Source organism: Equus caballus, chromosome 19 (genome assembly GCF_041296265.1).
Source record: "Equus caballus isolate H_3958 breed thoroughbred chromosome 19, TB-T2T, whole genome shotgun sequence".
Lineage (NCBI taxonomy): Eukaryota > Metazoa > Chordata > Mammalia > Perissodactyla > Equidae > Equus > Equus caballus.
The window spans coordinates 23078417-23105095 of NC_091702.1; the positions used below are offsets into that span (position 1 = coordinate 23078417).

At 39.3% G+C, this 26679-nt stretch overlaps 1 protein-coding gene across 2 annotated transcripts in view; it reads right to left on the minus strand.

Moving 5' to 3' along the window:
• Window positions 1-26679, minus strand: part of SPATA16 (spermatogenesis associated 16) — a 219601-nt gene that overhangs the window by 23447 nt on the left and 169475 nt on the right. For both annotated transcript variants that reach the window (XM_001494206.6, XM_014732759.3), the window contains exons 7-10: window positions 19747-19893; window positions 18576-18688; window positions 12467-12631; window positions 9818-9901 (exon numbers count right to left, since the gene is read on the minus strand). In XM_001494206.6, the coding sequence (XP_001494256.3) occupies window positions 9818-9901; window positions 12467-12631; window positions 18576-18688; window positions 19747-19893 (509 nt within the window). The remainder of the gene's footprint in view (window positions 1-9817; window positions 9902-12466; window positions 12632-18575; window positions 18689-19746; window positions 19894-26679) is intronic.

The following is a 26679-nucleotide window of genomic DNA, read 5'->3' on the forward strand; positions in this document are numbered from 1 at the left end:
GGTTAGGGTAACATGTGCTTCTGAAATTATGTTTTCATTGAGAGCCTGCTTGGTGCATTATAGAATGCTAATTCAGATACCTCCCCCGAGAATGATGTGCAGAGCAACAGTAAATACACTACAAGGATGACTAGATTGCCAAGCTGTTTTCTTGAAGTTCTAAAAGTGCAGGAAGAAGGAAGGTAAGCTATTAAAGCAAACCTAACCATGGTCTGTCTATAAAGGGAGGGATGGTGAAGGAGGAAGTAAGAGCAGCATGATGCAGGGGATAGTGTGTGCCAGGTTCTGATTTGGTCAGGCAGTTGCCACAATGCAGTCTGGATAAGTCCCCACCTGGGCTAGACAGCTGTGATCTAGAGAAGGATGGAGGATGGCTACTGTAGCCTATGATGCTCCTATCTCACTCAAAACAGACTCAAAGTTTATCTCATTCTGTCTTACAGAATCTGAGCTTCGGCAAGGTTATGTTCTTGGTGCCATTGACTTTTAGTAGCTGCATTTGGTTTAACATAAGTGTTCTAACTAATGATTAGGAACAGAGCCTTTGACCCAAATGAATCTGATCAAAACCAAACCCTGTCACTACAAATTTGGGCTTGCTTCCTTATTAATTCTTCAAAGCTCTTTTTCCTCATCTTTCAAAGGAGAGATAATGACCTCTTTCTCTTAGAGTTGCGATCGTGAAATGTGATAACTTGTTCAAGTGCTTGGCACATATTAAAGATCAATAGTAATTATGATAATATTTATCACATTATTAATTATCTGAAATAAGTTTTTCTATAGCTAGTTTTGGTTGTGATAGTTATTCAAAAACAGGCTTCAAACAGACTAACACAGTCTGATAATTTGTGGGGTAACACAGTATTTTATTAGGCTTGTGAGCACAATGGCAGTTAGATTCATCTGCTCCTTGATAAACTTCTGGTTTAACATGACAAAGCTTCTGGATACATGCTCCCTAGATGAGGGCCATGCTGGCATTCGACTCCTGCACAGAAATGCTTCTGCTGCAGAAATTTCCTGCCAAATCATCAAAGTTTTAGAATACTTTCAGCCAACAAAGTATCTAAGAGGTATTCCCAATATTGGAGAAAAAGCAAAGAACAGGTGAGAGGTGAATGATTAGCAATACAGCTGTTGAAAATGTTTAGCAAATTAACCACAAAGTTTTTCCTTTAAGTCAGAGAAGAAAAATGTTTTTTTGGCTTAAATGATAATTGAAATTTGCCCTCTAGTCTTGGAGCATTGTACTGTGGTGGGAGAGGATGGCCAGACCAAGGCTCTTGGCTTTCTCCACTTCCCAGGCTAGACTTGGCTTTGCAGTGTTTAACTTCTGAGGAGGAGGACCTCCCCCAGGTCCGATTGCCCCAGGACCCAGCCTCTGACCACAGTCAGGAGGTTTCCTAGGACTATTGGTGGACGCTCCTTCACTACAGCTGCCGCCTGGACACCTACTGGTGTGGACTCATTTATCCCAGGAACCACGATGACTTATCCCAGGCATCTGGCCTCTTCAGCCCCCTGAGCCTTGTGTCGCTCCTCCTTGTCCACAGAGCCTCTTCCCCTCCTCCCCCAAGCATGGTCAGCAACAACAGCACTTAGGTTTCTCTACACGATCTGCATTATGCCATGAACAGAACTGCTTGGCAGTGCTTGGAGCACACACTGTAAAGGAATTTGGGGATATGCTAATGAGGAAGCACATAACCAGAAGCTGAGAAGATTCATAATCAAATTGCAATAAATCTGTGGAGACTCCTTAAAGAACAAGACACACAGGAAAAGCCTGATTGCTGGAAAAACTGCTTCGCAAATGAGTGGTACGGTGGCTGAATCTTTGAAAAGACAGCAGCCCTTTCAGAGAGACACAACTGTGCGCCCTCACCCTGTATTAGGAAGCCCAAATGCCCGGCCAATGAATCACAGTACCACATGTGCCATCTCTCTCAGAAGAGTTTCTGGAAGGATTCAGTCTTGAATGCTGATGTGGAAAGTAAATAAAATGTTCCAATTTGCTCTGGCCCTTTCGCTCCTCAACCAACTGCCCTGGCCCATCTCCAAAATCTGCATTCTCCCCTGCTTGTCTGCCTCCATCGAAAGCCTTGAACATGACAGAGATGCTAAGTGACATACAATTCTATCCCATTTTCACCTTAAAAGATCAAATTAGTATATCAATGAATGTCATTTCTGTATGATGATTGAGCATGATTTTTAAGTTAAGATTTTGAGATAAAAAGGAGCATAAAAAGCTAAATAATTTTCAATAAGTTCACATGGGTGGTTTAAAGATATCCACCTATACTCCATCACCTGGATTCGTTGAGGTTTATGATGTATTATGTTATAATATTTGATGAAATTTTAAAGTAGCATTTCTTCTCATGAAAATTCACAGGGCCACGATTATATGCTAGAGCATTTCTCTCATTACTTTTAAAATAACAAAGCTTCTTTTCTCCTCATTTAGTCTCAAATCAGTGATCCAGAGGCATATCAGAATAAGACAATACTTTATGTTATACCAGGTTAAACTCTGATAGCCTCAGTGTGAAATTTAGGCTCTGTAAATGAATAGCAAATAACTTTTTCTTCTAAGTTGCAGTCAGAGTGTTGCTTAACTGTTTCTCTTAACTGACTCTGGTGAGAAGAAATAGAATGTTCCAACTTAACAGTTGGCACATTTTTTTTAAAGACTCCTTTTTCTATTTGTTTTCAGGCCTAGCTCATAAAGCTTCAGTGGGACTTAGGATTCAATGCTAAGTAACACAAAATCATAGACTATGCAGGTGGTAAGGGTTTGGATGCATTATGTTTCTCAGAAGGTTGTGACTTGCCCAAGATCCCATGAGTGGGAGCTAAATTAACGATCAAGTATTTGCAGATTTCAGCTCCATATTCTTTCTGGTTATAGATGGAGTGCTAAGGAACAGAGGAGGAGGATCCTATTCAGGGGGATTACAAAGGTAGACTAAAAATTCCTTCCTGGGGCCAGCCCTGTGGCCGTTTAGTTAAGTTTGTGTGCTCCACTTCAGCAGCCCAGGGTTTCGCCGGTTTGGATCCTGGGCGCGGACATGGCACCGCTCGTTAAGCCATGCTTAGGTGGCGCCCCACGTAACACAACCAGAGGCACTCACAGCTAGAATACACAACTATGTACCAGGGGTGCTTTGGGAAGAAGAAGAAGGAAAAAAATAAAAGATTGGCAACAGATGTTAGCGCAGGTGCCAATCTTTTTTTTTTTTTTTTTTTAAATCTTTCCTTAGTGGCTTTTTTGGCTTGGATTGAAAGAACTTCATTTCGAGAATTGGTTGGAAGTCACTGTTATTCTCCATTTGGCCTCACACCAGTGCTCAGCTATATGTAAAACAACGCTAGCCAGTCAGGTTTTTTCAGGCAACACAAAGTTTGGGCTTCTAGCAAGAAAGAATTTAGAGGAGTGGGTGAAATGGGTGAGGGAGTCAGAAAGACTTCCAGTTATAACATAAGTCCTGGGGATAAAATGTACAGCACGCTGACTATTGTTAACAATAATGTATCGCATCTTGGAAAGTTGTTAAGAGAGTAGATCTTAAAAGTTCTCATCACAAGAAAACAAAATCTTGTAACTGTGTATGGTGATGGATGTTAACGAGACTTACTGTGGCGATCATTTTGCAATATATACAAACATTGAGTCAGTATGTTGTACACCTGAAACAAATATATTATATGTCAATTGTACCTCAATCACAGTAATAAAAAAGCCCTGTGCGTCTTCACACAGAGGGAAATGTCATTCCCTCCCAGTGCATGTGGGCATGGCTCCAGCAAAGGAGTAAAAACTGCCAGGAGGGGCTGGGCCAGCAGGCTGTCACAGGTGGTAAATGGGAAGGGGAATCAGGTATGCACTACCTTGTCTAATAATTATATATGTACATATACACATATATAAAATAAAAAGAGAGTTTAGCCTCTAGGGCAAGATCAAGTTCTGGCTCCAGAACTTACTGGCTGTGTGCCTTTAAGCAAATTGCTAAACTTCTCTGTTTAATAAATCACACCTTTTACTTCATGTGAGGATTAGTGAATTGGTGGATGTAAAGTAGATAAGAGAGAGTAGGCACCTATTAAGAACTCAGTAGATACTAACTCACATTTTTTCATTTTGATGGTCTGGCTTTCAAAAGATCCATTCATTCAGAGCTTGGAAGGGACTTACATCTTCCAGTTCAATATCTTTATTTTACAGGTGAGAAACGTGAGGCCCAGAGAAAGGCAGTGGCTTCTGAGCTAATTTGGGACAGTCCCAAGTCTCTGAATGGCTAGGTCAGGGTGCTTTTTACTGTATTATCCTGCCTCTAAATAAGCCTTTGTTCTTCTTCTGGATGGATGACTGACTCTGACAGCTTCTCACATCCACTGCCACCACCAGGGTTCAAGGTTCAAGCTGCCATAACCAACCTCCTGTATCATAGCAATAACCTACTAACTAGTCTCCCTGCCCTCTTTAATCTATTCTCAACTCAGGAGCCTAGAGGGTTCTTGTTGGTTTGTCTGACAAAGCATTACACCCTCTCCTCTTGCAGGTCATCTCCTATGACTCTTGTTTGTCCTGCTCCATCCGCCCTGCCCTCCTTGCAGTTCCTTGCACATGCTGGGCACACTCCAATCTCAGTTTTGCATATGCTGTTTCCTTCACTTGGAATGCTTTTCCACAGATAGTTGCATGGTTGGTTCCCTCATTTCTTCCAAATTTTTGTTCAAGTGTCACCTCAGTGAATCCTGGTCTGACTCTTCACAGTTGCAATCATCTGGCACTTTCCATTTCCCTTTCCTGCTTCTTCCCGCTACGGCCCTTATTACCTATCACATATTCCATATTTCTTTAGGTGGGTTACTGCCTCCTTCTCTCTAGTAGAACGCAAACATCATGAGGGCATCGCTTTTTCATGGCTGGATCTCCAATGCCTGGAACAGTATCCGACGAAGAGGACGTGGCGTGAATGCTTGAGGAGTGCGTGAATGAGCAGTGTGTCAGCAGGACCCGTGTGATGTTCAAAAGGCTGTTTTCTCAAGTATTTTTGCGACAGACTAAAACTAAGCAAAGTGTGATGCTCTTCTTTAAAGAGTCCTGTTGTGGCATGGGACTTTCCAACACAAGAAAATTTACCGTTTTTTTGGACATAATCTGCTTATTTTTGTGTGTGCACAGCTAAGCCAACATACATATATCTTTCTTGAGTTAATTACCGGAAAGGAAACGCTCTGTAAAGCCAAACCAAAACAAGGACCACTTGCCTAAAACTCTATAAAGAATATATTTTAGTTCTAGTGAATGAGGAAAAAACCTAATTGTCTCATTCTTTCTCTTTCTGGGTTCTTAGAGAAATCTCAAAGACAACAAAACGTAAATAGGAGGTCAGCACTCATAAATCAGATTTCATCTTGATAGGCTCTTTATAGACCTATAACAAAGTGGAGCCCTGCAAACTGTGCTGGTAATAGGGCTTCTGACGGACCCCTTCACTACGTGGAATAGAAGGTGCTGCTAGAATTCTGGGGCTTCAGATGAAAATTTCAAGTGTTTTCATCAGGTCCGACAGCTGTTTCTATTACAGAGAACAGATCTCAGAGGTGGTGATACGGATGTCAACTTCTAGTCGGCTCAGAACACAGTGTAGCTTGTACGATTAGTTTTTTAATTATTTTTTTTTTCTGCACATGCAAATTAACTCTGTAGCAGTAAAAGGAAATTACCTACTTGCTACTGGAATTGTCTGGAAGTGATACAATCATCCTTTGTAGAGTCACATTAACCAAATTAAAAGCCCTTGGGAAAAATTTGGCACCCTGTTCCTTCCCATCCACATCTTCCTAAAGGCCTTTCAGGGGCTTCCATTTAGAAAGCTAAGATCATTATCAGGGCTTTTAATTTGGAGAGATTGGCTGCTCACCAGTGAGTCGTTCTAGATGCCCAGTCATTGGTTGGAGTGGCTCTGCAGTGTTCCAATCTCAGTGGCCTTGGAGGCCTCGAAGGCCTTGACTTGACTATCCTCCTGACTCCTGCTTGCTTGCAGGTATATTTGCCAGCCCGGACAAGGAAGCACAGGTCTGCTGCTGGAGCTTGTCTCCAAGACGGGCGCTATCATGTCATTTTCTCACTGAATGCACATACCCTGCACCAGGGAGAAGTGGAGTCTATCCCTTTAACCCTGTGAATCTGGGCCGGCTTGTAACTGCTTTGACCAATAGAATATGGTGGAAGTTGCTCTGCTAGTTCTGGGCCTGGTTTTTAAGAAGACTGATGGTTTCTACTTCCTTTCTTTGAAATACTTCCTCTTGGAACCCAGCCTAATTCACAAAGAGAGGACACGTTTAGGCACTTCTGTCAACTGTCTCAGCTGACTGGTGTCAACTGTCAGCCACGTGAATAAGCCATCTTGGAGTCCAGTCCGTTTTAGCCTTCAAATAACCCAGCCCCATGCACAGAAGCCATCTGATTGAACTACATGAGAGGCACTGAGCAAGAACCACCTCGCTGAGTCTGATCAACCCATACAACTGTGAGAGGGAATATCAAATTGTTGTTCTGAACCACTATATTTGGGGTGATTTGTAACACAGCGATGGATGACTGCAATAGGGGCAAAGTGGGAAGCCACAGGCTGAGAGCTCCTGTGAACGTGGGCATCAAAACACTAGCTTAGAGTGATGTGGAATTGGTGGTTGTCTGCAAGATGTGGACAAATATAGACAAATGTCAATCTCTCTTCCATCTTTTTGGCTGGTCCTTGGAATTTCATAATTGGATTGTTTCTCTGTTATCACTTGGACTTGTAAATACAAATATTTACTGTACAAATGTAAATATTTCTGGGAGAGATAATGCTGTAAACCAGGGTACAGCAAACTTTCTGTATAAGGCCAGATAGTAAATATTTTAGGCTTTGTGAGCTATACGGTCTGTGGCAACTACTCAACTTGGTCAAGGTGACATAGACAATATGTAAACGAATGGCATGTCTGTTTACAATAAACTTTATTTACATATTGTTGTAAATAATAACCTATTTTAGTGGTTGGCTGGCTTTGACATGCGGGCTGTAGTTTACTGACCCCTGTGCTAAACAATTCTTTCTATAGCCAGCGGAGATATTTGACTATATTGCTTGACTCTCATCAGCACTGGACTTGGTTTACCTCTAGTTCCAATTCCTCTTGTCATTCCTTCTTAGTTGCCTTTGTAGAGTTTTCCTCCTAAGTTTGAAATGTACTCCTCAAGGCTCTCTTCTTATTCTAAGCTCTTTCTCTGCCATGTCACCCATTCAAGTGATTTCAGTTAATATTCAATTTGCCAATGACTAAGAAGTCTTTACCTCCATGCAGTCTTTTATCCAGAATTCCAGACTCTTGTAATTCATATCTTGCCAGCATCCTAAGTTCAATGCACTTTTGTGCCATTTATTAGTCTCTAGTCTGTCAACTCCAAAACCACCATTTTCTACCTTAACTCTGTGATGCTGGGGCTGGAACACTGCAAACCCCATTTCTATTTTGCCAGCTGTGGGTTTCTGTCAATAGTGGGCGATAGAGGGACACTGCAATGACAAAGGAGAAAGGAGGGACTTGCTGCTTCCTATTTACTTGCTGCTGACTTCCTCTCTGCTTGGGGTTCTTGTGAGCATCTCTTCAGCAAAGCTCTTTCACTATAGAAACATACATTCTTTTCTATAGTAGCAGTTGAATCTAGTTTTTCCAAAAGTTGCAGAATTACCTTCATTACCACTTCTTCTCTGCTTTCACCGCCCCCACCCTGCTCAGCACAGTGGGGTAGTGCCACCTCCTCAGAAGTCTGGGTCTCAGCCCTTCAGGACCCCTCCTCCAGGCTCAGAGACACTAGTACCAGCTGAGCAGCGCCTCCTACTGGGAGGTCTGAGTGTTGGCCCAGCAGGGTCCCTGCTCCAAGTTTCTAAAGTTTTAGTAATTCCAACCTCTTCTCTTTGATTCCTGAGCACTAAGGGGTGGTTGCTGCTTCCTTTGCTTCCTCTGTGATAAATCATTGTTTGACTTTGCTTTCTCAGTTACCTAACTAACAGTTTCATATCTGGTTAACCATTCTTTATATTAAATTCCCTTTCAAATATCTGGCATGGTCTCAGTCTCTCAACTGGACTCTGAAGGAATTTATATTCTCAGCCAAAATCTGTCCCTATGACAGTGTTTCTTTCCTTAGTAAATGGCACCAGCCCACCTCTCCCTATCCCTTGCCCAATGGCTCAAGCCCAATATCTGGGCAACACTCTTAACTTTTTCTATTCTTTAAATTCCCATATACAATCAGTGAACTCAAGGTCTGTAGATTTGGCTTCCTGAATATTTCTTATATCTGTCTGCTTCTCTCCATCTGTATGACCTCCACTGTGGATCAAGCCAACACCTTACCACTGACTTCCTCACATTTCTGTAGCCTCTCAATGGGTTCCCCCACTACAGCCCTAGAGAGGTCTGAAAATCAGGTTCTGAAACACTCCAAATCCTCCAGGTAATTGATAAGCCCTTCTGTGGTTTGACTTCTTCTGCTTCTCCCCTGCATTTTGAAATAAGTTCCTTGCTCCTTTGTCAGTTTGTGAATATGCTCTACTTCCTTTGCGTTCTTGGTACAAACTGTTCCCTCTGTGTCGAAATCTCCCTTTTCACCTGGATAACTACTAACATTCTTTAAATGTGGTATAAATATCATTTTCTCAGAAATGGCTTTTCTGACCTCCCAGACCAAATTGTATTCCCCTATTTGTTTCCATAGATCATCGAACATCCAATTTTTTACTGTGATATTCAGTAGATTTATAAGTAACTGTTTGATGATTGTCTTCTTTCTTAGATGGTACGGCCCATATAGGCAGGGCTGGGTCTGTCTTGCCCAGCACAATATCCTTAAACACCTAGTGTTCTTTCAGGCACAGTGGCTATTCAACAAATACTTGCTGACTTCAGTTGATGTCTATGATAAATATGAATTTATCATAGGGCCTCTGGATTTATTACAGAAGACACACATTTCCTCAGATGCACCAGAATCCCTCACAGCTGACTCTTACCTCTTAAAGTAAAGGTTTCTTTGGTTTGCTCCTCTCACATCCCATGACACAAGTTCTCCCTTTGTGGGTTCTTAGAGTGATTGGAGGAGACGGAGTGCGGAGTAGATTGACAAGAACTTATTACCTTGAGCTGGACTGGACACCTGACATTACTCCCTGCTATGTTGCCAGAGGGCCCTGCAGTATCACACAAGTCTTCTGAGCCAAGCGCCTCTCAGTGCTGTTTTATTTAAACTCCAGTAGCCAGTGAGGGGATGTTCTTCTACTTCTAACCACCAGTATGTCACTCCTCCACCCAAAACATCAATGTGCTAGTTTCTTTGTAGTTCTCTGAAATGTAGCCATTATTCCTCAAGTGACAAAATTTGGGGGAAAGAATTGGGGAGCGGACTAAAACACTGATAAAAGGGCTTTAAAAAAATCTATAATAACCAATAATGAGGAAGCAGATAATAAAAATAGAATACGAAAATGAGTATGATAAGAAGACTCTTGAAAGCATATGACCACAGTCTGTTGGAAAAGAAGCAGTCCTGAGGGAACAGAATAAATAAATGCATATTTGATTTTGGTTACACTTCCGTCGAGAGAGCTGCATTTATTTAAAAAAAGAAAACATACAATAAAACGAACTGAAGAACTCTCTTTTCTCTTTATCTTCTAAACAGATTTGACCCAAGATAGACATTTTCTTTGAGAACAATATATCTTTTTCCTTCAGTTGAAAGTTTTACCTTTTGGATTGTATTCCACACACGTTCTTTATCGGTTCTTCTTCCTTCAAGGGTGTCCATAGCATCTGCCATTAGTGACTGCAGCTGTGGCACCAAGATAAAAATTATCAGTGTGGAATTCACACAGAAATAACTTCTCTAAATACACAGATTAAAACCTAATTAAAAAATCATTTGTACGCGGATGATTTTATTACTCATCTTTGCGACAATGAACACTGCCACCTCATCTTTGCTTCAGTCATTACCGAGTATTATTGCAGATGTAAAATACTGAAACAATGAAAAGGTACTTCTTGAAAATCTGTAGAAAATGTATAGGTTTTAATGTAGTAAGTGTTGATGTTTTGTAAAAACAGATTTGGGTTGTAAAGAATGAAGGCGCTAGCTAATTCTCTCAGGAAATGGCATGTAGTACATGAATGCCTTTTAGTATTTCCTCCTGAGGCTAATGTATCATAATTCCAGGCATCGTGCAAAAGCTCACTAGAGGACAATACGAAAATTGTACTGCTTTATTGCCTTTTAAAGGAACTAGCTCATTTCAGTTCTTTTACTATTCTTTCCTAAAATTTCAAAATAACCAAGCTTTCTTTTTAGGTTCCATTCAAAGGCAAGTTTTAAAATTCCACCCTTTGCCCCAAACTGCCCTATGCCAATTTAAGACAATCCTGCACACATGACACATATGTGGCCGCAAAGTAAAGAAGCCACATTAAGCCTGTGATATTCAAAGCTAAAAAAGGACGTTCTCTAAAAAAGAACAAATGCCAGCTCAGTTCCGCGTCATCAAACAGTATGAACTCTTAGACGATCTTTCTGTATCTTAGATATTGCAGAGCTTAAGGAAGAAGGCAGAGTTGAGTCACTCAAAACTCTTCTCTTGAGCAGTCATTGTGTATATAGCACCACAAAAAGTATTACGAGGATTTATTTTCTAGGTTAACCCGTGCTTGGAAGTTGGAAACTACAAACTATTACTTAAGGTGATGAAATCTTACAAGAGACCTGATTTTTAAATATTTGACCTGCACGTATACATCCATATACATTGAAACTTTTTTCTAGTAGGCTTATAAATTATGAAAATATCCCATGAAATCCTATTTTCTAAGGTTTTGGATAGTGGAATATTGCAGTAACCTGGTCGTGAGGGATGTCAATAATGCTAGTTTGGTGCTCTTTGTGTACATTTTGAAATATAAGTATTTCCAGAAAAAAGAAAGCCACAGATGTGTGGCTAAGAAGACGTAAGTGCAGAAAACTCCCCGGTATTTTTCATTTAAATCTTGAATGTGCTTTTCAGGAAGACAGGATCAACATTGTGGCAGCTTCTTAAATTAACATTTTCATTGCTTCTTCTTATCTCAGAGGAGCGTTAAGCATCTAAAATTGGCTATCATATGCACTTTGAAAGCTCCATGTACCGCACTCCTGCATGCCTTATGAATGGCAGGATAAGTAAGCAGCCTTTTGGAAGGCATTCTGCTGCACACACCACAAAAGTTGAGAAAGTATTATTGCCAGTTTTGACTTAGTAATTCCTTGATTAATAGACTTTCTTTCTTTCATAGTTTTCATCTTTAGTATGCCTAGTTTTATTATTTGGCTAGTCAGACCATTTTATACACTTACTTTGAATATGAGAATGTATTCATTACACTTTTACAGGTTCAGATGAACATGAATGTTGATAGTTCATTTCTTGATGGGCTATTACAACTTTAAAAGTTCAAAGAGGGAGGGTTCCTTTGGTTATCTGAAAATTACAGGTGCTAGGTTTGGGCTGCTCTCATCCTTGCTTTGTGAATTCAATTCAGGTCTATAACTAGTTTCTCCTACTTTCAATGAAAGCCTCAATGTAAAGAGCCCTGTCCTATAATACACTGGCATCTCCCTGTGGAGTAAATTTTACCTTTCCCCAAATGGCCTGCAACTGTTCATTTTCAAACAAGGTGCTATCATTTCTAATATTAATTATGATTATAATATACACATCTGTTTGAAGACTGTTTCTGTGAGATAGTCTTTCAACTAGTTTTTGACTGGCTCTGTGTTTTCTGAATTAACTGGTCAATTCAGTTCAAAAACCAGCCATTTGACTAAGCATATTTTCCCCTCAAATAAAACAACTTTTTAATCTAAATGTACAAATGTGTGTGTGTGTTGACACCGCTAACATATATGTGACCTTGTAAGTGAATAAGAAACTCTAAACACTATTTTGTAGGCTTGGTTTTCTAAACAGCAATTAACTCTTTTGACTTGTCACTTTGTCATAGAAGAGAATCATATATTAACGTATCTTGGAGTTTACAAAACAATTTATTAAAATTTCACCTTACTTGAAGCTTTTTGTTTCAAGTAACGTGAAACAATTAAACACAATAAGAATAATCATCCTCTTTCGATGTTGTTACACATGATGAAGTTCTTGCTATAAAAAATGGATGCTAGTGAATGTGAGCAATTAAAAAACAGACGCACACCCCTTTCTACATTTTCTAGTTTCTTCATTAGAAAGCTTCATGAGGGTTGGGGAGTTCGTCCTCAGACTACATTTATTATCACAATGTTTTTCAGACCATATCACTCTTCTGTTGTATCACGGCCTGTGAAAGCCTTAAACAAAGAAAAACACTTACTTACCAATTCCGCCTCCTGCTGACTGATGTCCTGTAGGTAGGGTATGGTGGCTAGCTCCGCCATGGCTTGATTGATCACCTGGGACTGCTCCTTTACTCTCTGCAGCTGGCTGAGGAGGCTGGCGTACTGCAACTTCTCCACCACACCTGAGCACGCGCAGAAACTCCCCTAGTCTCCCAGGAAAAGAAATGTTTTAGGAAAAAAACACAGAAAAAGACCTCTCCCTGGGGAATGAAACCAGGGCTTGTTATAAAGTATTTACCTCTTTTGAAGCAATGGTATGTAGTACAAATAAATGTTTCCTTCCACCATTTTAGAGAATTGTCTGTACCCTTCTTTCAAATAGATGAATCTGTATAAAAGGGAACACTTTACAGCACTATTGAGAAGGATATGCAGGGGGCCCTGCATAAGGAAGGTGGGCTGAGGAGAAAAGAGGGGACTGGAATTGAACCTGTGCTCCACTCTCCCGGTGCTGATCCACAGAGCTGTGTTAGTTTAAAGGGGTGACTTTATCCACATCACCAAGCCATCATAAGAGCTAACAGTTGTCTGCTGTATACAAGTTGAAGTCCATTTACCCCAATGGCTTACATTAAACCTCCAGTTCTGCTTCATCTTTAGTTCTCATTGGATGGTTTTGGACTCTGGCTCCTCCTGGTGGCATTATAGTGTTTTATTCTATCATTACAGTACTTCATTCTAGGACCATCCCAGCAACTGACATGATCCATTTTGAAATAACTATCGTGCACATTTGTAAGGACCACCAATCCCCATGAATCTATTGGTATTTTCGGCTTTCTCAAAACGAAGCACACTTATAATAAGGTGGCCCACATATGCGTTTGCTGCCAATCACACAAGGGGAGACATTACCTTCTCTAAAAAAGTTTAATACACATTGTAATGCTTCATAGGAGAGACAAAGTTTATCATAAAATTCTCACATTTATATTGAGGAAAAAGTACTTTTGACATAGGTGGAATCTAAGAGTTAAAAGAAAAGCCTTGGCTTTCTGCTACATTTGGAGTGTGATGAGAAATGGGAAGTCGCAGGAGGATTTAGTTTGGCACTTGTATTCCACATGCTGGTGCTCAGAAAGGGAAGCCTGGATGACCTGCATCCCTTTATGACAGGGTTCCTCCTGGACCACTGGCACCACAATCGCTAGGCTTGTTTGTTAAATAGGCAGAGTACTGGGCCTTACTCAGTGAATCACAATCTCTTGATATGTGGCCCTAGAAATATGGATTTTAGCTAGGTGTGCCTGAAAATATGCAAATATTTCAAACAGAAATTGGAGAACAAACCACTACCTTAAAGCTTAGTATCTGAGCAAGGACTATTTTAGTTTGTGCATACTTGTAAAACAGATTCCCAGCCCCCCAGAAATTAGACAAGGCAGACATTTTTTTTTGTCTTAAAATAGAATCTCTTCCAAAGAGAAAAATTATTAGAAACTAGCATTACTAAAGAGCATGTGAATTTCAACTTGAATTTCGAAAGCTGTTCTTTCTGAAATGTCATACTCATATTTTGATTGACACCGACCTCTAGAAGTTGGCACATTTCTAGAATCGTGGTAATAAAGGAAGGTTGAGCACCGCTGCATTGTATTTGCTTTATTTCTCTCTAATACCTATCTATGCCATTTGACTAATGTCCCTCTGCCCCTGCTAATTTGTTCCTTCTGATTAATCATTTATCTGAAAATCTATAAACCTATAGGAGCGATGCTTGCAAATTGTGAATTTGGGATCCCTTCTCTGAACTGATGAAATAGCCAGCCTGCCCATTTAGTGTTAAGATGTGGCTAAACAATGGGGTTCTGTCAAATAGAGGAAAGCAGGTTGCGGGAGAAACAGTTTTCTTTCTGAAGAAAAATTGCTTTCTTTGTCCTTCTTTAAAATAAACAATGGGGCTAGTTGTAGGAAAGTGGTGTAGTGACTCGACTCCGAGGAGCAGAAACAACGGCAGCCTGCTCAGGAACATAATCAGTGTAATTTTCCAAAACATCAGGAAAATAGAAATAGTGGAAAGCAATGGTGCTTTGTTAGCTTGACTGTCAGATGCGTAACAAAACAGGAAATGCTCCATCCAAATAAGACGTTAGGGAAAGAAGAGAGTTGACTGCTAATAGTCACCCAGCCTCCCACTGCCCTAAGCCAAATGCACTTTTGGTTATTAGGAAGCTATAGATTAATATTTTACCCATACAAGATAGGGGTTTTTGAGAGACGAGGTGAAAAAGAAATAGAAATCAATAGGTAACGCCAGCAGGAAGGTTTTAATGCTGTTGCTTTAAGAAAATAAAGGAAATAATGAAAAATGAAGGAATTAGCTTCAACATGCAATGCCAGCAAGTGCCAAATCTAAAGGGAAGTAGCCCTCCCAAGGAGTCTTCAGGAGTGATCAAAGGCTCTTTAGCTGCGGAAGAGAGTGTAATAAAGTAGCCAAGACTGAAGCTGAAACCTCACACAGGGACAATGAAAGCTGGGTAAACAGCAAATTCAAATGCAGGCTTCAGTCAGAGAAGTACCTAGATCCAAAAGTGGGTATGGATAAATATTTGGCAAATAAGAGGCACTATATAATGCTGCTGAAAAGCAGAGCCCAAATATTTGGAATATATTTCCATTTGACATAACATGTGGAAACATTAATTGCAAAAAAAAAGGGGTAACGAACACATATTATTGTTCATTTCAAATGCGCATATGTAAACATTTTTTATGCTTCACTTGGAGGAAATTAAAAGTAAAATTAACGAGATATTAAAAACATGGTTAGTTAGGTCATCTTTTGGCAAGTCAGCCTGTGAAAGAGGCTTCATGCATGCAAGAGAGTTTATTATTTTAACTTTTTAACATTTAGCCCAGGAAGCACAGTACACAAGGTTTGAAACTGACAGCAGCCAATAAAGTTAATGAAGGGAAAAGCATAGGGGCATCCGGCAGCATGTGAAATAATTAGGACAAAGATCCAGAGAAGGAAAAATACCATTAGGGCAGAGATACTGGTTGAATGGGGTTGATGTTCAGTGGGATTAAAAGCCACAAGATAGGAAGATGGTAGAATATTTTAGATTATAACTCTTAACATGCCAGAGTCATTCTTGTTTGGCCATGTGTCGTATGCCTAGCAAAGGAATCTATAAAGATAAGAAACTGGTGTCAGAGTTTATAGAGAATCATTGCCTGAGAGATAGAAACCTCCCTCATACCAGAACGTCCTTTGTCTCCTTCACAACTATGTCTACCACCTCATGGCAAGAGGTGAACATTCATGTTCCCAGGGAAGCTCTACTCTGGGCAGTAGATCTATTCCATGGCTGGAGATGACGTCTCTAATTCTGTCTTTGTGACACAAAGCTACCTAACATTTGTGACATTGAGCACATCAGTGATCTAAGGAAAAAAGTTTGAAATCCACAGGACATTTGCACAATCTTCACTTTAGAAGAATAAGTAATTTCAAAGAACACAGTTTGTATAATGGAGAAGAAAAGTCTATGAAACAGTAGTTTTGTCAAAGCAAACTAACTAAAACCGATTCAAATAATGAAAACTTCTAAAATTCATAATACTTTACAAAGTGCTTCAACATGGATCACCTTCTTTTGGTCTCACAACAACTCTGTGAGGTGTGCCTGGCAGATATCAGCCTATCTTATAAATAGGAAAGAAAGAGCTCAGGGGTTAAATGACTTGCCCTAGGGTTCCACAGCCAGAGCACAGCCTTGGACAGAAGTCTTCATCTACAGATGTCACAAACTAGGATAACAGCTAATAAGGACAAGGCAGTGTCTAAACATTTGAGTGGATAGCATTTCATACCTGACAAGAAAAAATGCACCTCAGGGGATCTTAAAAACACTGTTGAGGGCTGCTTCGGTCACAGTTAATGGTACCACGTAGGAATGATTTCTACTTACTGACTCATTACTTGCTTCATTAAGCTAGGTTACCTTTGCAGCCAATTTTATTTAGTTCTGCTTTATGAAGCTGTGTTTGGGCATATTATAAGAAACCTAGAGGCCAATATTTGCATATACCTGTGGTCCCTTCAGGCTTGCTCACTTCAATTCCATTAAAACTCTGAGATAATCTTCCAAAAACTGTTATTTCTCATAGAAGCAAACATAGGAAAGTTGATGAAATTCCTTGCAGTTAGCAAAGGGGTACTGACTCATTCTGAAGAGGATTGAGTTGTCGACTATATGCTAAGAATTTTGTTTCCTATGTTTTTCAAATCTCTTTTATACACACATAAAGATACATGCACAAATGTCCACGTGGCTAGAATGCCCTTTGAAAGGTGAGAAGGAAACGAGTTAAGAACATTTGAAAAGTGTCCAATACCTAGAGAGGCCCAACCTTCATTCACAACACACTGTGAGACTGAGCTGGCAAGAGATGTTGTAGTCGGTTTCCTGACAAGTAACTAGGTATGGCAGGTATTGCCCCAAGGAGCCAGGTCACAGCCAGGTCACCTGCACAACATCCAGCACACTGGCTCTGCTAGGCTAACCGTGTGCAGTTGAGACGAAATAATGCTACATAGTGACGGTTCTTGTTAGCAACGTTTCCACTGCTTTCAAGGTGACAATGATGATATGTGTGGGCCTCTAATTAGGATGGGAAAAATGGTGAGGGTGTGTGTGTGTGTGTGTGTGTGTGTGTCTGGAAGAGATTGCAATAGAAGTTGAATTGGAGAACAGGACCCAAAATTTGTAGTAGAGCCAATGAGATTGCTATAAACTGAATGTTTGTGTCTACCCAAAATTTCTGTATCGAAGCCCTAACCCCTAAGGTGATGAAATTTGGAGTTGGGGCCTTTGAGAGGTAATTAGGGTTAGATGAGGTCATGAGGGTGGGGCCCTTATGATGGGATTAGTGCCCTTATAAGAAGAGACACCAGAGAGCTTGCTGTCTGCCATGTGAAGACGCAGAAAAAGGGTGGCTGGCTGACGGGAAGCCAGGAAGAGGGCCTTCATCAGAACCTGACCATGCTGGCACCCTGATCTTAAAATAAATTTCTGTTGTTTAAACCATCCAGTCTATGGTATTTTCTTATGACAGTCTGAGATGACTAAGCCAGAGATAGATTTCTTATTAATAAAAATATGGGAGGGAGAATTGAATAGAACACAGTTGTGGGGAGGGAGAAACTAAGTAGTTGGAATATCAGTAAAAATGTGCTTTTGTATTTGTAATGCATAGAATTACAGATCATGCAAATAGATGAGAGGTTTTATAGCTTTTCTAAAATGCCGAATAATGTTATTGAGCAGATAAACTGCTGAGCAGATGTTAAGTCGCTGTCTGTGATGACCCCCTTGGTTCTCCTCGTAAGGTAAGAACATCAAATCAATGATGTAATACAAAAGCCACAAAAAGAAAATTTTTTAAAATTTCCAGCTTACAGAGCTTTTGAAAAATATTAAACGAGGGGAATCTGCAGCCTTTTAGCCTGTTTATGAGAAGTTCCCTTTATGTACTTTTGGTACAATGGCTTAAATTTTGTGAAATAGCACAGCATAATTCAGGTCTTATTTTGGGCTTTTTAAGATTGAAAAGTAGAAAGGACATATTTTCCCTGGATTAGATAAAGGGATCAGATAATTTACCTTAAGGGTTTACAAAGATCAATTGCCAACGTTTAGAGTAGCTTCTAATTTACCAGTGTGGTACGGAGGCACTAGCTTGAAAAGCTCTGAGTCCTTGTGTGGGTAATGAGATGGTTATTTGCAATAGCCCAATATATGAAATAGGCAAAACATCGTGTTTGCTAAAATTTAATTGATGATTTGAATTGAGAAATTCACTGCCAACTGGAATTAGATATCAGGAAGACCCCCCAAAAAGGCTCTTGAAAGAGACACTAGCATAATAAATGCTGGAAATTGCAAAGCTTAGCATTATAATACATTTTAAAATATAAAAGGAATAAAATCACTAGCTAAACTTTGCTTGGTTTTACAAATGAGATTTACTGATAGTTTCTAAAATCTTCCAATATTTGCAATATATACACCATAACCTTTCCATACGTCTAGAATTGTCTAAAATTCGTACATTGGACAAATATAAAAACTCATATACCTACATTCAGTTGGGTGCTTCTAATAAAATCCAGTATTGGCAAGATTCGCTTCCCCATTGTCTCCATGTGTCTCACTGTGTCTTCTCTGGTCAGTAGACCGAAGGGAGTTTTATGTTCTAAAAATTGTAACATAAAACTTCTTACTATTTTTTCCAGACTTCCATATCAAAGTGCTTTCTTTAGCAAGCTATAAACAGATCTCAATGTTAACAGATTTGAAATCTTTAGTATAGAAACTAGTCCATCCCTAGCCCACATGTATAACAATGAAAGATCTATGAGGAGAAAGGCAGAGGAGACATTGCCCTTTAGGGACTATCATTTATTCATTTTGTTGTGTTCCCTGATTGAGAGATCTAAGAGACAGCCTATAACAATTCACCTCCCTCTGCAGAGCACGTTTTTCCTGAGTTGTGAAAAAAATGTTGTCATAAATGTGTCTGATTCTTGTCTTGTTCCTCCCAGGTGTTATTCAAGTGTGCGGATCCCACTGACTTTGAATGTAGCTCAAAGTTGAGATAAGCCTCAGAGGATACAGTGCCAGACAAAACACAAATCCTTAATTATGTAAGTAGAGCTGAAGGAATAAATTCAACGTGGTCATGAATTCAGCCCACAGGTCTGACATTTCAACTCCGTGTGAATATTTTCTTGACTTTTGAAAGTTTCAACTAGAATTACTGAACACCATTTAATAAATACTCTTCAGGAGAGCTAAGCTTTTGGCTAATTACATAAGAAAAGAGTAGAACAGATATTAATACAATGGCAGATAACTGAGGTGACTTAAGGTTGTCATTGGCTATATTTTTGATTTCATATAATAGTTTTGTTGCATAATTTTCTCCTACGTTTGCTAGTTGATGATGACAAAAGCTTGTATTCTTTCAGTGTCCTATGGTTAGGCATTGATCACACTGTGGTTGGGGTGAGGTGGTGGGAGTGAGGGGGGTGGGTATTCTAGGACTTTGTGTGGTCTTGGGGGAACCTGATTCCAGGTATTGTTAACTAACCCACAAAAAAGATGGGAAGGAGTTAACTATAACTCAACAAATATTCTTTGGGGCCCAGGCCCTACTACATGCTAGGCTTTGTGATGAATAAGACAGACGAATAATGCACAATTGCTGCCTTCTAACAGTATTGAAAGACATAATAAGTCCAGGTGACTTACCTGTAAATATTGGCAGCTTCCTACTTGATATTTTTTCCAGAAATTTCCCGTCTTCTTTGTTTTTGAATCCAAGAGTCAAGAGATATTGTTGGGGAGGAAAAGATGACCAGTCAACTGTCTGAGGCAACATATGGAGTCCTTGAAGATCTGAAATACGACAGAAAAAGAACTAAAGAGTTTGTTACCATTTTCTTGTTTTCAGGGTATTTTTTCCATAGATTTCAGGAATTGTTCTTGGAAAAAATGATAAATACAAACATTAAATATACAAAGTAAAATTATGTACATCAAAAGGTCAAATTGATGATATATCAAAATTATGTTTCATCATTTATATTTTTCTTGAAATGTATACACACACAAAGCATAGCCATAAAATATAGTTAGCTTATGTAGTCTTCTTTCCCCATATTCAAAATAATGGAAAATACAAGAGCAGCTTTCAGGCTTAATATTTTTCTGTGTGACTCTTTTCAATAGAATTTGATTTTTCCATTCATAGTGTAAGATTTAAGGAAATAATGTTACAGACGAGCAGAGAGAAAGATTACCAAGTGAGAATTAAAAGATAATGCTAATTAATTTAGTTACATCCCTCCTATAGCTGTAGAAGGAAGTTTGGAAGGATAAGTGTACTGACTTTTGTAATTAGACGTGGAGATAATTCAAGTGTCATGAAAATGGTTCTAAAACAAACTTAGTTAAGTTTAAGAGCTAATGTTTACTGAGAACTTATTTTCTATCTTCCCTTCTTCTAAGTATTTTGGGTGCATTCTTTTTAAATCCTTGCAATAACCTTACAAAATTGGTGCTATTGTTCCGATTTTACGCACAGGAAGTGGCGGTACAGGGATGGGAAGTGGCTTGCCCAAGAACACAGGCTGTAAGCGGACAAAGCAGGAGTCAAACCCAGGCAGCCTGACTCCAGAGACACGGGGAGAACCTCTGCACTCCGCGTGAGGCTCGGTTGGCTCTGGATTACTTTTGGGATAGGGACAAATGTCAGCCATGGGGGCGTGGAAGCCTGATTCACTTAATTCATTTCCATTCTGAGTGATAATGCTTTGGTTTATTGTAACAGGCTTCTCAAATGAAGGATGATGAACAGAGGGTTTAATGAGCCCTCCTACTTAAGTTTGCCAAAAATGGAAAAAGATGAAATTCCAAATATCCTGGAATGATGTGGTTTAGTTAAAGATCAATTTTTAATATAGAAGTAGATCTCAAATGGTAATGTTCAAATATAGCCTTCACTATTTATCTGTAATATTTCATTAAAAAATAATAGACATAGTAAACCATAAGTGTTTTAACGCCTCCCTCCCCACTTCCCCTTTCCCCTTTAAGCTGCAGAACCCTTTCTTCAAACTAAAATTTAGTGAGGAGTCCCACATTTACAGCCGATGAAAGAAGAGCTGTTTGAAGCCTGGAACACTGAGCATCACCCTCATCACTGTACCCCACTCTACACCCCACACGCAGTAGCCACCTTGAACCCCTCCACGGGGTCCCAGTTGTTCAAGGCATAGTCTGGAAAACACTGCAGTAAGCTATTTGACACATTTTAGTTAAGTAATAGCACATGCCTGTCAGAGAGTTAATGTGTATGTTGATTACTGAAAAAAGGAAACTATCACAAAATATATTTTAAACATAAACACAGAACAAAAATACATGGAACATGCTTTAGTCTTACTTTGGTGACTCCAGGATCAAGTAAGCCCTTAATAGTATTGAGGGCTAACGTTTATCTGGCACTTTTTCTGTGCCATACACTTTTTTCGGGATTATCTTTTTCATTCAACAACTGTGTAAGGCACGGCGTGTTATTATGCCCACATATATTATTATGCCTGCCTTACAGGTGACAAAATGGAAGCTTCAAGAGGTTACAAACTTGCCCAAGGTCACACCATGAGCAAATGTAGCGGCCAGAACTGAAAGCCAGGCAGTGGCCATCAAAGCTAAAGTTAACTCGCAAAACTATCTCCGTGACAGGTTAGCCATGACCTCTGAAATCAGTGGGAAGCATGTTATGGAAGCAGGGCAATGCCAATAAATAGACGGTTTTAACAGACACAGTTCTAGATAGAACACTTCCTACTCTCTATCCAGAAAAGTATAGCAAAGGTCCACGAGTTCAAAGAACTAATAGAGTAAGTTTTAGGCACCTTAACGCACAGACTGCAGAATTAGATGCTTCTTTAGTTGGTATTTGAATACAAACTGCCTCTTTTTAAAGGATGGCTCATTTCTATAAACAAGGCAAAAATGTGATTTTTGGATTTTAATTGCAAAAGTGCAGGAAGTTTCTTTGCTTTTGAAGTCTGCGGCAGACAATCACAGACACACCCTCTGCTTCCAACCTAACACTCTCTGGCTCTGTAGAATAAGGGCAGAATTTACCAGTTTTACTGAAATTGCAAATAACCAATCATGTGAAAAGGGGTCAGTAGGCATGTGAAGAAAGAGTCGTCTTTCAAAGTCTGGTACAGGTCCTTGGCTTTCTGGGTAACTCTGGATGTCCAGAGGCCCCTTGAATGGAGGGGGATAGGCTTTATGGCTGCTTTGACCTCCACACAGACCCAGAGTGTATCTAGCTTGCTGGCATAGAAGCTTCTGGATCTCAAGTACCCTGAAGCTTTCAGCTCAGAGGTTTCCTGCAGGACACCTCCAAGACTTTAAGGCTTACACTGAAATGATCTTGGAGGCCCTCGAGGCCTGAAGTTCTGAATAGAGTAATGCATGCTGCCTACGGGCTGGTGTTTGCAGTGGGTCACAAGAGGCATCATGAGATTTGGCATTTTCTGGTGCAGCTCTATTGCCGGAAGCAGCCAGAAGTTTGAGGGCTCTATTATATAAATAACACAAGGACTTTGAGATGACCTCTTCTTGCTCTTAAATATTTGGTGGATAAAGAGATCTATAGTAATACTGGCAGTGATTTGATCGACTAGAGAAACTAACGTTAGCCCTTTAACTAATTTATTACAAAATATCATTCACAAATATGTTTCCTCTGTTTCTTCTGATCCTATATGTTTCATCCTGTGAGTGTTTAATCCATTATTAACTTATAGTTCAAGTTTTAAAATGTGAGAGGCACCTATGTACATACCGTTAAATTTAGAAAAAATATTTTTTAAAGTATCATTTTTATTCGATTTGTATGCAGAGTAAATTGCAGTTGTATGAACATTTAGCCTAGCAGGTGGTCTATGACCCAAAATGACGACACGCTTACCAGATGTTGAATCTCATGTAACATTAATTTGAGTGCTAATTGTTCTCAATTTTATGCTCGTAAACCTCTACCTACGTCCGAAAAGCCCTACGCCTCTGACAGATATGAAAGTTAACCAGACTATATCGTCCTTTGGTAGGGAAGTTGAATTGATTAAAAATGTCTTCTTTGCTCCTGTCATGTCAAAAGAAAACTTGGAAGAAATAACTCCCTTAATGCATTCCTTTACAATTTGTGACAGAGATAAAATGTAGATGACTATGACCGAACTTATTATTAAAAAATCAGTTTAGGGGCCAGCCCAATGGCATAGTGGTTAAGTTTCGGCCCTCTGCTTTGGCGGCCCCAGGTTCATGGGTTCGAAACCCTGGCGCGGACCTACACACCACTCATCAAGCCATGCTGTGGCAGCATCCCATATACAAAAAGTAGAGGAAGACTGGCACAGATGTTAGCTCAGGGACAATCTTCCTCAAGCAAAAAAAAAAAAAGAAAAAAGAAAAAATCAGTTTACAGGTATGATGCAGTTCCAAATTTTTACCATTCGGGAAGCAGATGCTTTAAAAAAGAATATCAAAGATAGATGACGCAGATTAAACTTCTTGCAGAAACATAATCTCAAAACTTTTTTGCCCGAATGAAAGATGTCTATTTCTTGCAAAAGAGGATAAAGTTTGCCCTTTATCAAGAAGCTTTTATTGTGCCACAGAAGGCTGGAACTGACCAGTTTTGAGGTCCTCAAGTTATTCATGCCCACCTCCTCCTTCCAGTCACCTCCCCGGAGTTCAGTGAGAGTCTCTTTTCTTTCTCTCCCTTCTGCCTGTCTCTCCTCTCTTTCTCTCTGTCTCCCCTCTTCTACACGCACACATACATACTGGTTTCTTTCTGCCTCTCTGCTCACATCTTCTCATTCAGTGCTCCTGAAAGCCGTCTCTGGCTCACTGATGTGTTCTTCATACATGCACTCTTGGGGAATTTCTCTATTCTTGTGGCTTTAACTATTGCTTCTAACCAAAATATTGAGGATCAAAGCTATAGTGTCATCTGAAAATTTTCACCAAATTCAAACACAGCATTTCCAAATGCCTATTGGGACACTGCTATTTGCTCATCATTTAAAAAGTGACCTCAAATAAAGCAAATATATTCCTCAAAAGTGATTTTTATAATCTCCACAACTTTTTTCCCTGCTTTTCACCAATATATTCTAAGGATAGCCATTATTCACTCAATTATTCTGGCTTAAAATTTTGAAACCATTGTTGACTTTTCTTTCCTCTTATTCCCTGATATTTAGTGAGTCTCAAAAACTAATTAAATCTGAGCATTGTAATACATCTCGTATTAGCTCCTTTCTTTGCATTATCATTGCTACCACCCTGGGAAAATTTTTGATTACCTAACATCTGGATTACAGAAAAAGTTTCCCAACCAGCCTTACCACCACCAGTATTGTTTTATGCCACTGTATGTCCACACCCCCACCCAATAAATATTTCTGGAGCATCGCCTTTGTCATCGTCATCTCCTTCTTCAGGAACTACAGTGACTTCTTTCCTGGTATTCAAGGTTCTCAACTGTGTGCATGTGTTTCACAACCTACACCTAATTCCTCTGTTTTCTCCAACATAAACTTCTATCATCAGCTCTGCTGATTTCACTAAGTTGCACCAACCTGTGCTTATCCTGCCTCTGAACTTTTCTTTGTGGTTTTCCACCCAGAAACATCTACTTATTCTCCCCAACTTTCTTTTATTCGGTTGATCACTACCCATCCAGGTGTAGCTAATTTAAGTTCCACGTTGTCCCTAAGGGTTTCCTAAATATTTCAGTAACCCCTCCAAACTCTTACAGCATGTCCATACCATTCATTCCAGAGTGAATCTCCTAATGCGTCATGGAGGTATGTCTTATCTCTCTAACAAGTTTTTATCCTCTTGAAGATCACAGCTTCAAGTTATGTTCATGCCCCAAGCACCTGGTAGATGCTCAATCAATCCCTGAATTGAAACTAAAAACAAACTTTTCCAAATCTTGAATTTTTAATCATCCAAATAAGAAACAGAACTTCAAAAAATCAAAACTAATGAAATGTTCAGAGTTTCTGAGATATGATTTATTTCTTGGTCACTAAGCTTAGAAAAAAATATTACATAGTCTTTGTTCTTTATTTTACACAAAGCTGAAGAAGTTTCTGTTCAACCTACAAAGGGTGAGCAAGTAAAATAATCTGTATCCGATAACTCGGTGGAGTAGGTGCTCAAATGAACAGAGCAGCTTTGCCTGGCTGGAAAAATGAGTTTCATATTCAGGTTGTACCCTTGCTGCAGCTTGTTCTCCGGGAAATATGGACTCTTAGTCACAAAAGAAGATTGGATTAACAGAGAGAGTCTGACTTCGTGAAACTGTCGGCAGCACCAGAAAAACATTCGCAAAAACATGAAATATTTATTGTAGATCAGCAGACTCATCTATATAGATGAGGGATAACTTTACTTGTTATGAAGTTAAATATCTGTAAAATAAAATCTGAGCTCTCTGGAAGTAAAAAAATATAGATGCCATCATCATCAGTATTTTCTGTTAGACACCTCATCATAACCACAGCCAACAGATTGCGAGTGAAGTTTTCAAAGAAATTTTTTAAAAAGAAAAATCATAGAGACTTTAAAACTCTTTAAGAAATATGCAAATTTGTTAGTCTTCTAGCAACACCTTTCTTTAAGTTTCATTTCCTTCTCTATTTTCTGATGTCTATGTCATTTCTCTGCCCTTTGTCCATAACAAAATGTTCTGACATTTTGGGTTAGAGCAAAATCTCATTTCTAAAGGTCCCAATTGTTCAGTGTGAGATGGGACCATGTCAGCTTTATATGACTTCTTTTTACTGATCAGTTTCAGAGTTTAGCGTCTACAGTACCTTCATAAGGCCAACACTTTGTCATTACTTCTTTCCCAATCATTTTCTGAGTTTTATCTTGTACTCTTGTACTCTTTTTAATGTCAATACTTCTATCTTGGAAGTTATCCACAAATTCACATCAGCAAGAATACCGCAAAAGGCAGCAACTTTTTAGCTAAGTTATCATTATTGCCCCCCATAAATAATAAAACAGCATCTACTTTTAAAAACATAGATAGCATATTTTGATTTTTACATTTGATGTATGAGAAAGCTATATGTATAATGAATCTTCATATGATAAATTCTATTTTCCCTTTGACCTTCCTTGTAAGTTCAGAATTATAGATGCAAGTTGGAAATGGAAAAAATTGGTTTCCATTCCTAAGATTTCTAATTTTCACTTCAGGCTGTTGGTCTACTTTGTCAAAACCAATCTTTGTATATTTAAGTTTCCTCTCATAACCCATCTATTTGAAAAGCAAATAATTCCATAGGATTTTTATGCACAGTTCATTTTCATTTTACTTGGAATTCTTATTGCATTCCCTTCTCCCATTTTTTTCCCTTGGAGAATTCTCTCAATCCTTACCTGCTCTAAAAGTGAGACCTAATTGACTTAGGCCAACCAATTCATGACATTACTTTGACCTCAGTTTTCTTTCAATCATAAGCATATAATGCAATTTGAGCCAATGAGAAAGAGTGAGTCTTAGGAATTGTGTGGAAAAGGCGTTCACTGTTTCTTGGACAGTGTGATTTGAAATCTATAATGACATTTGAGCAT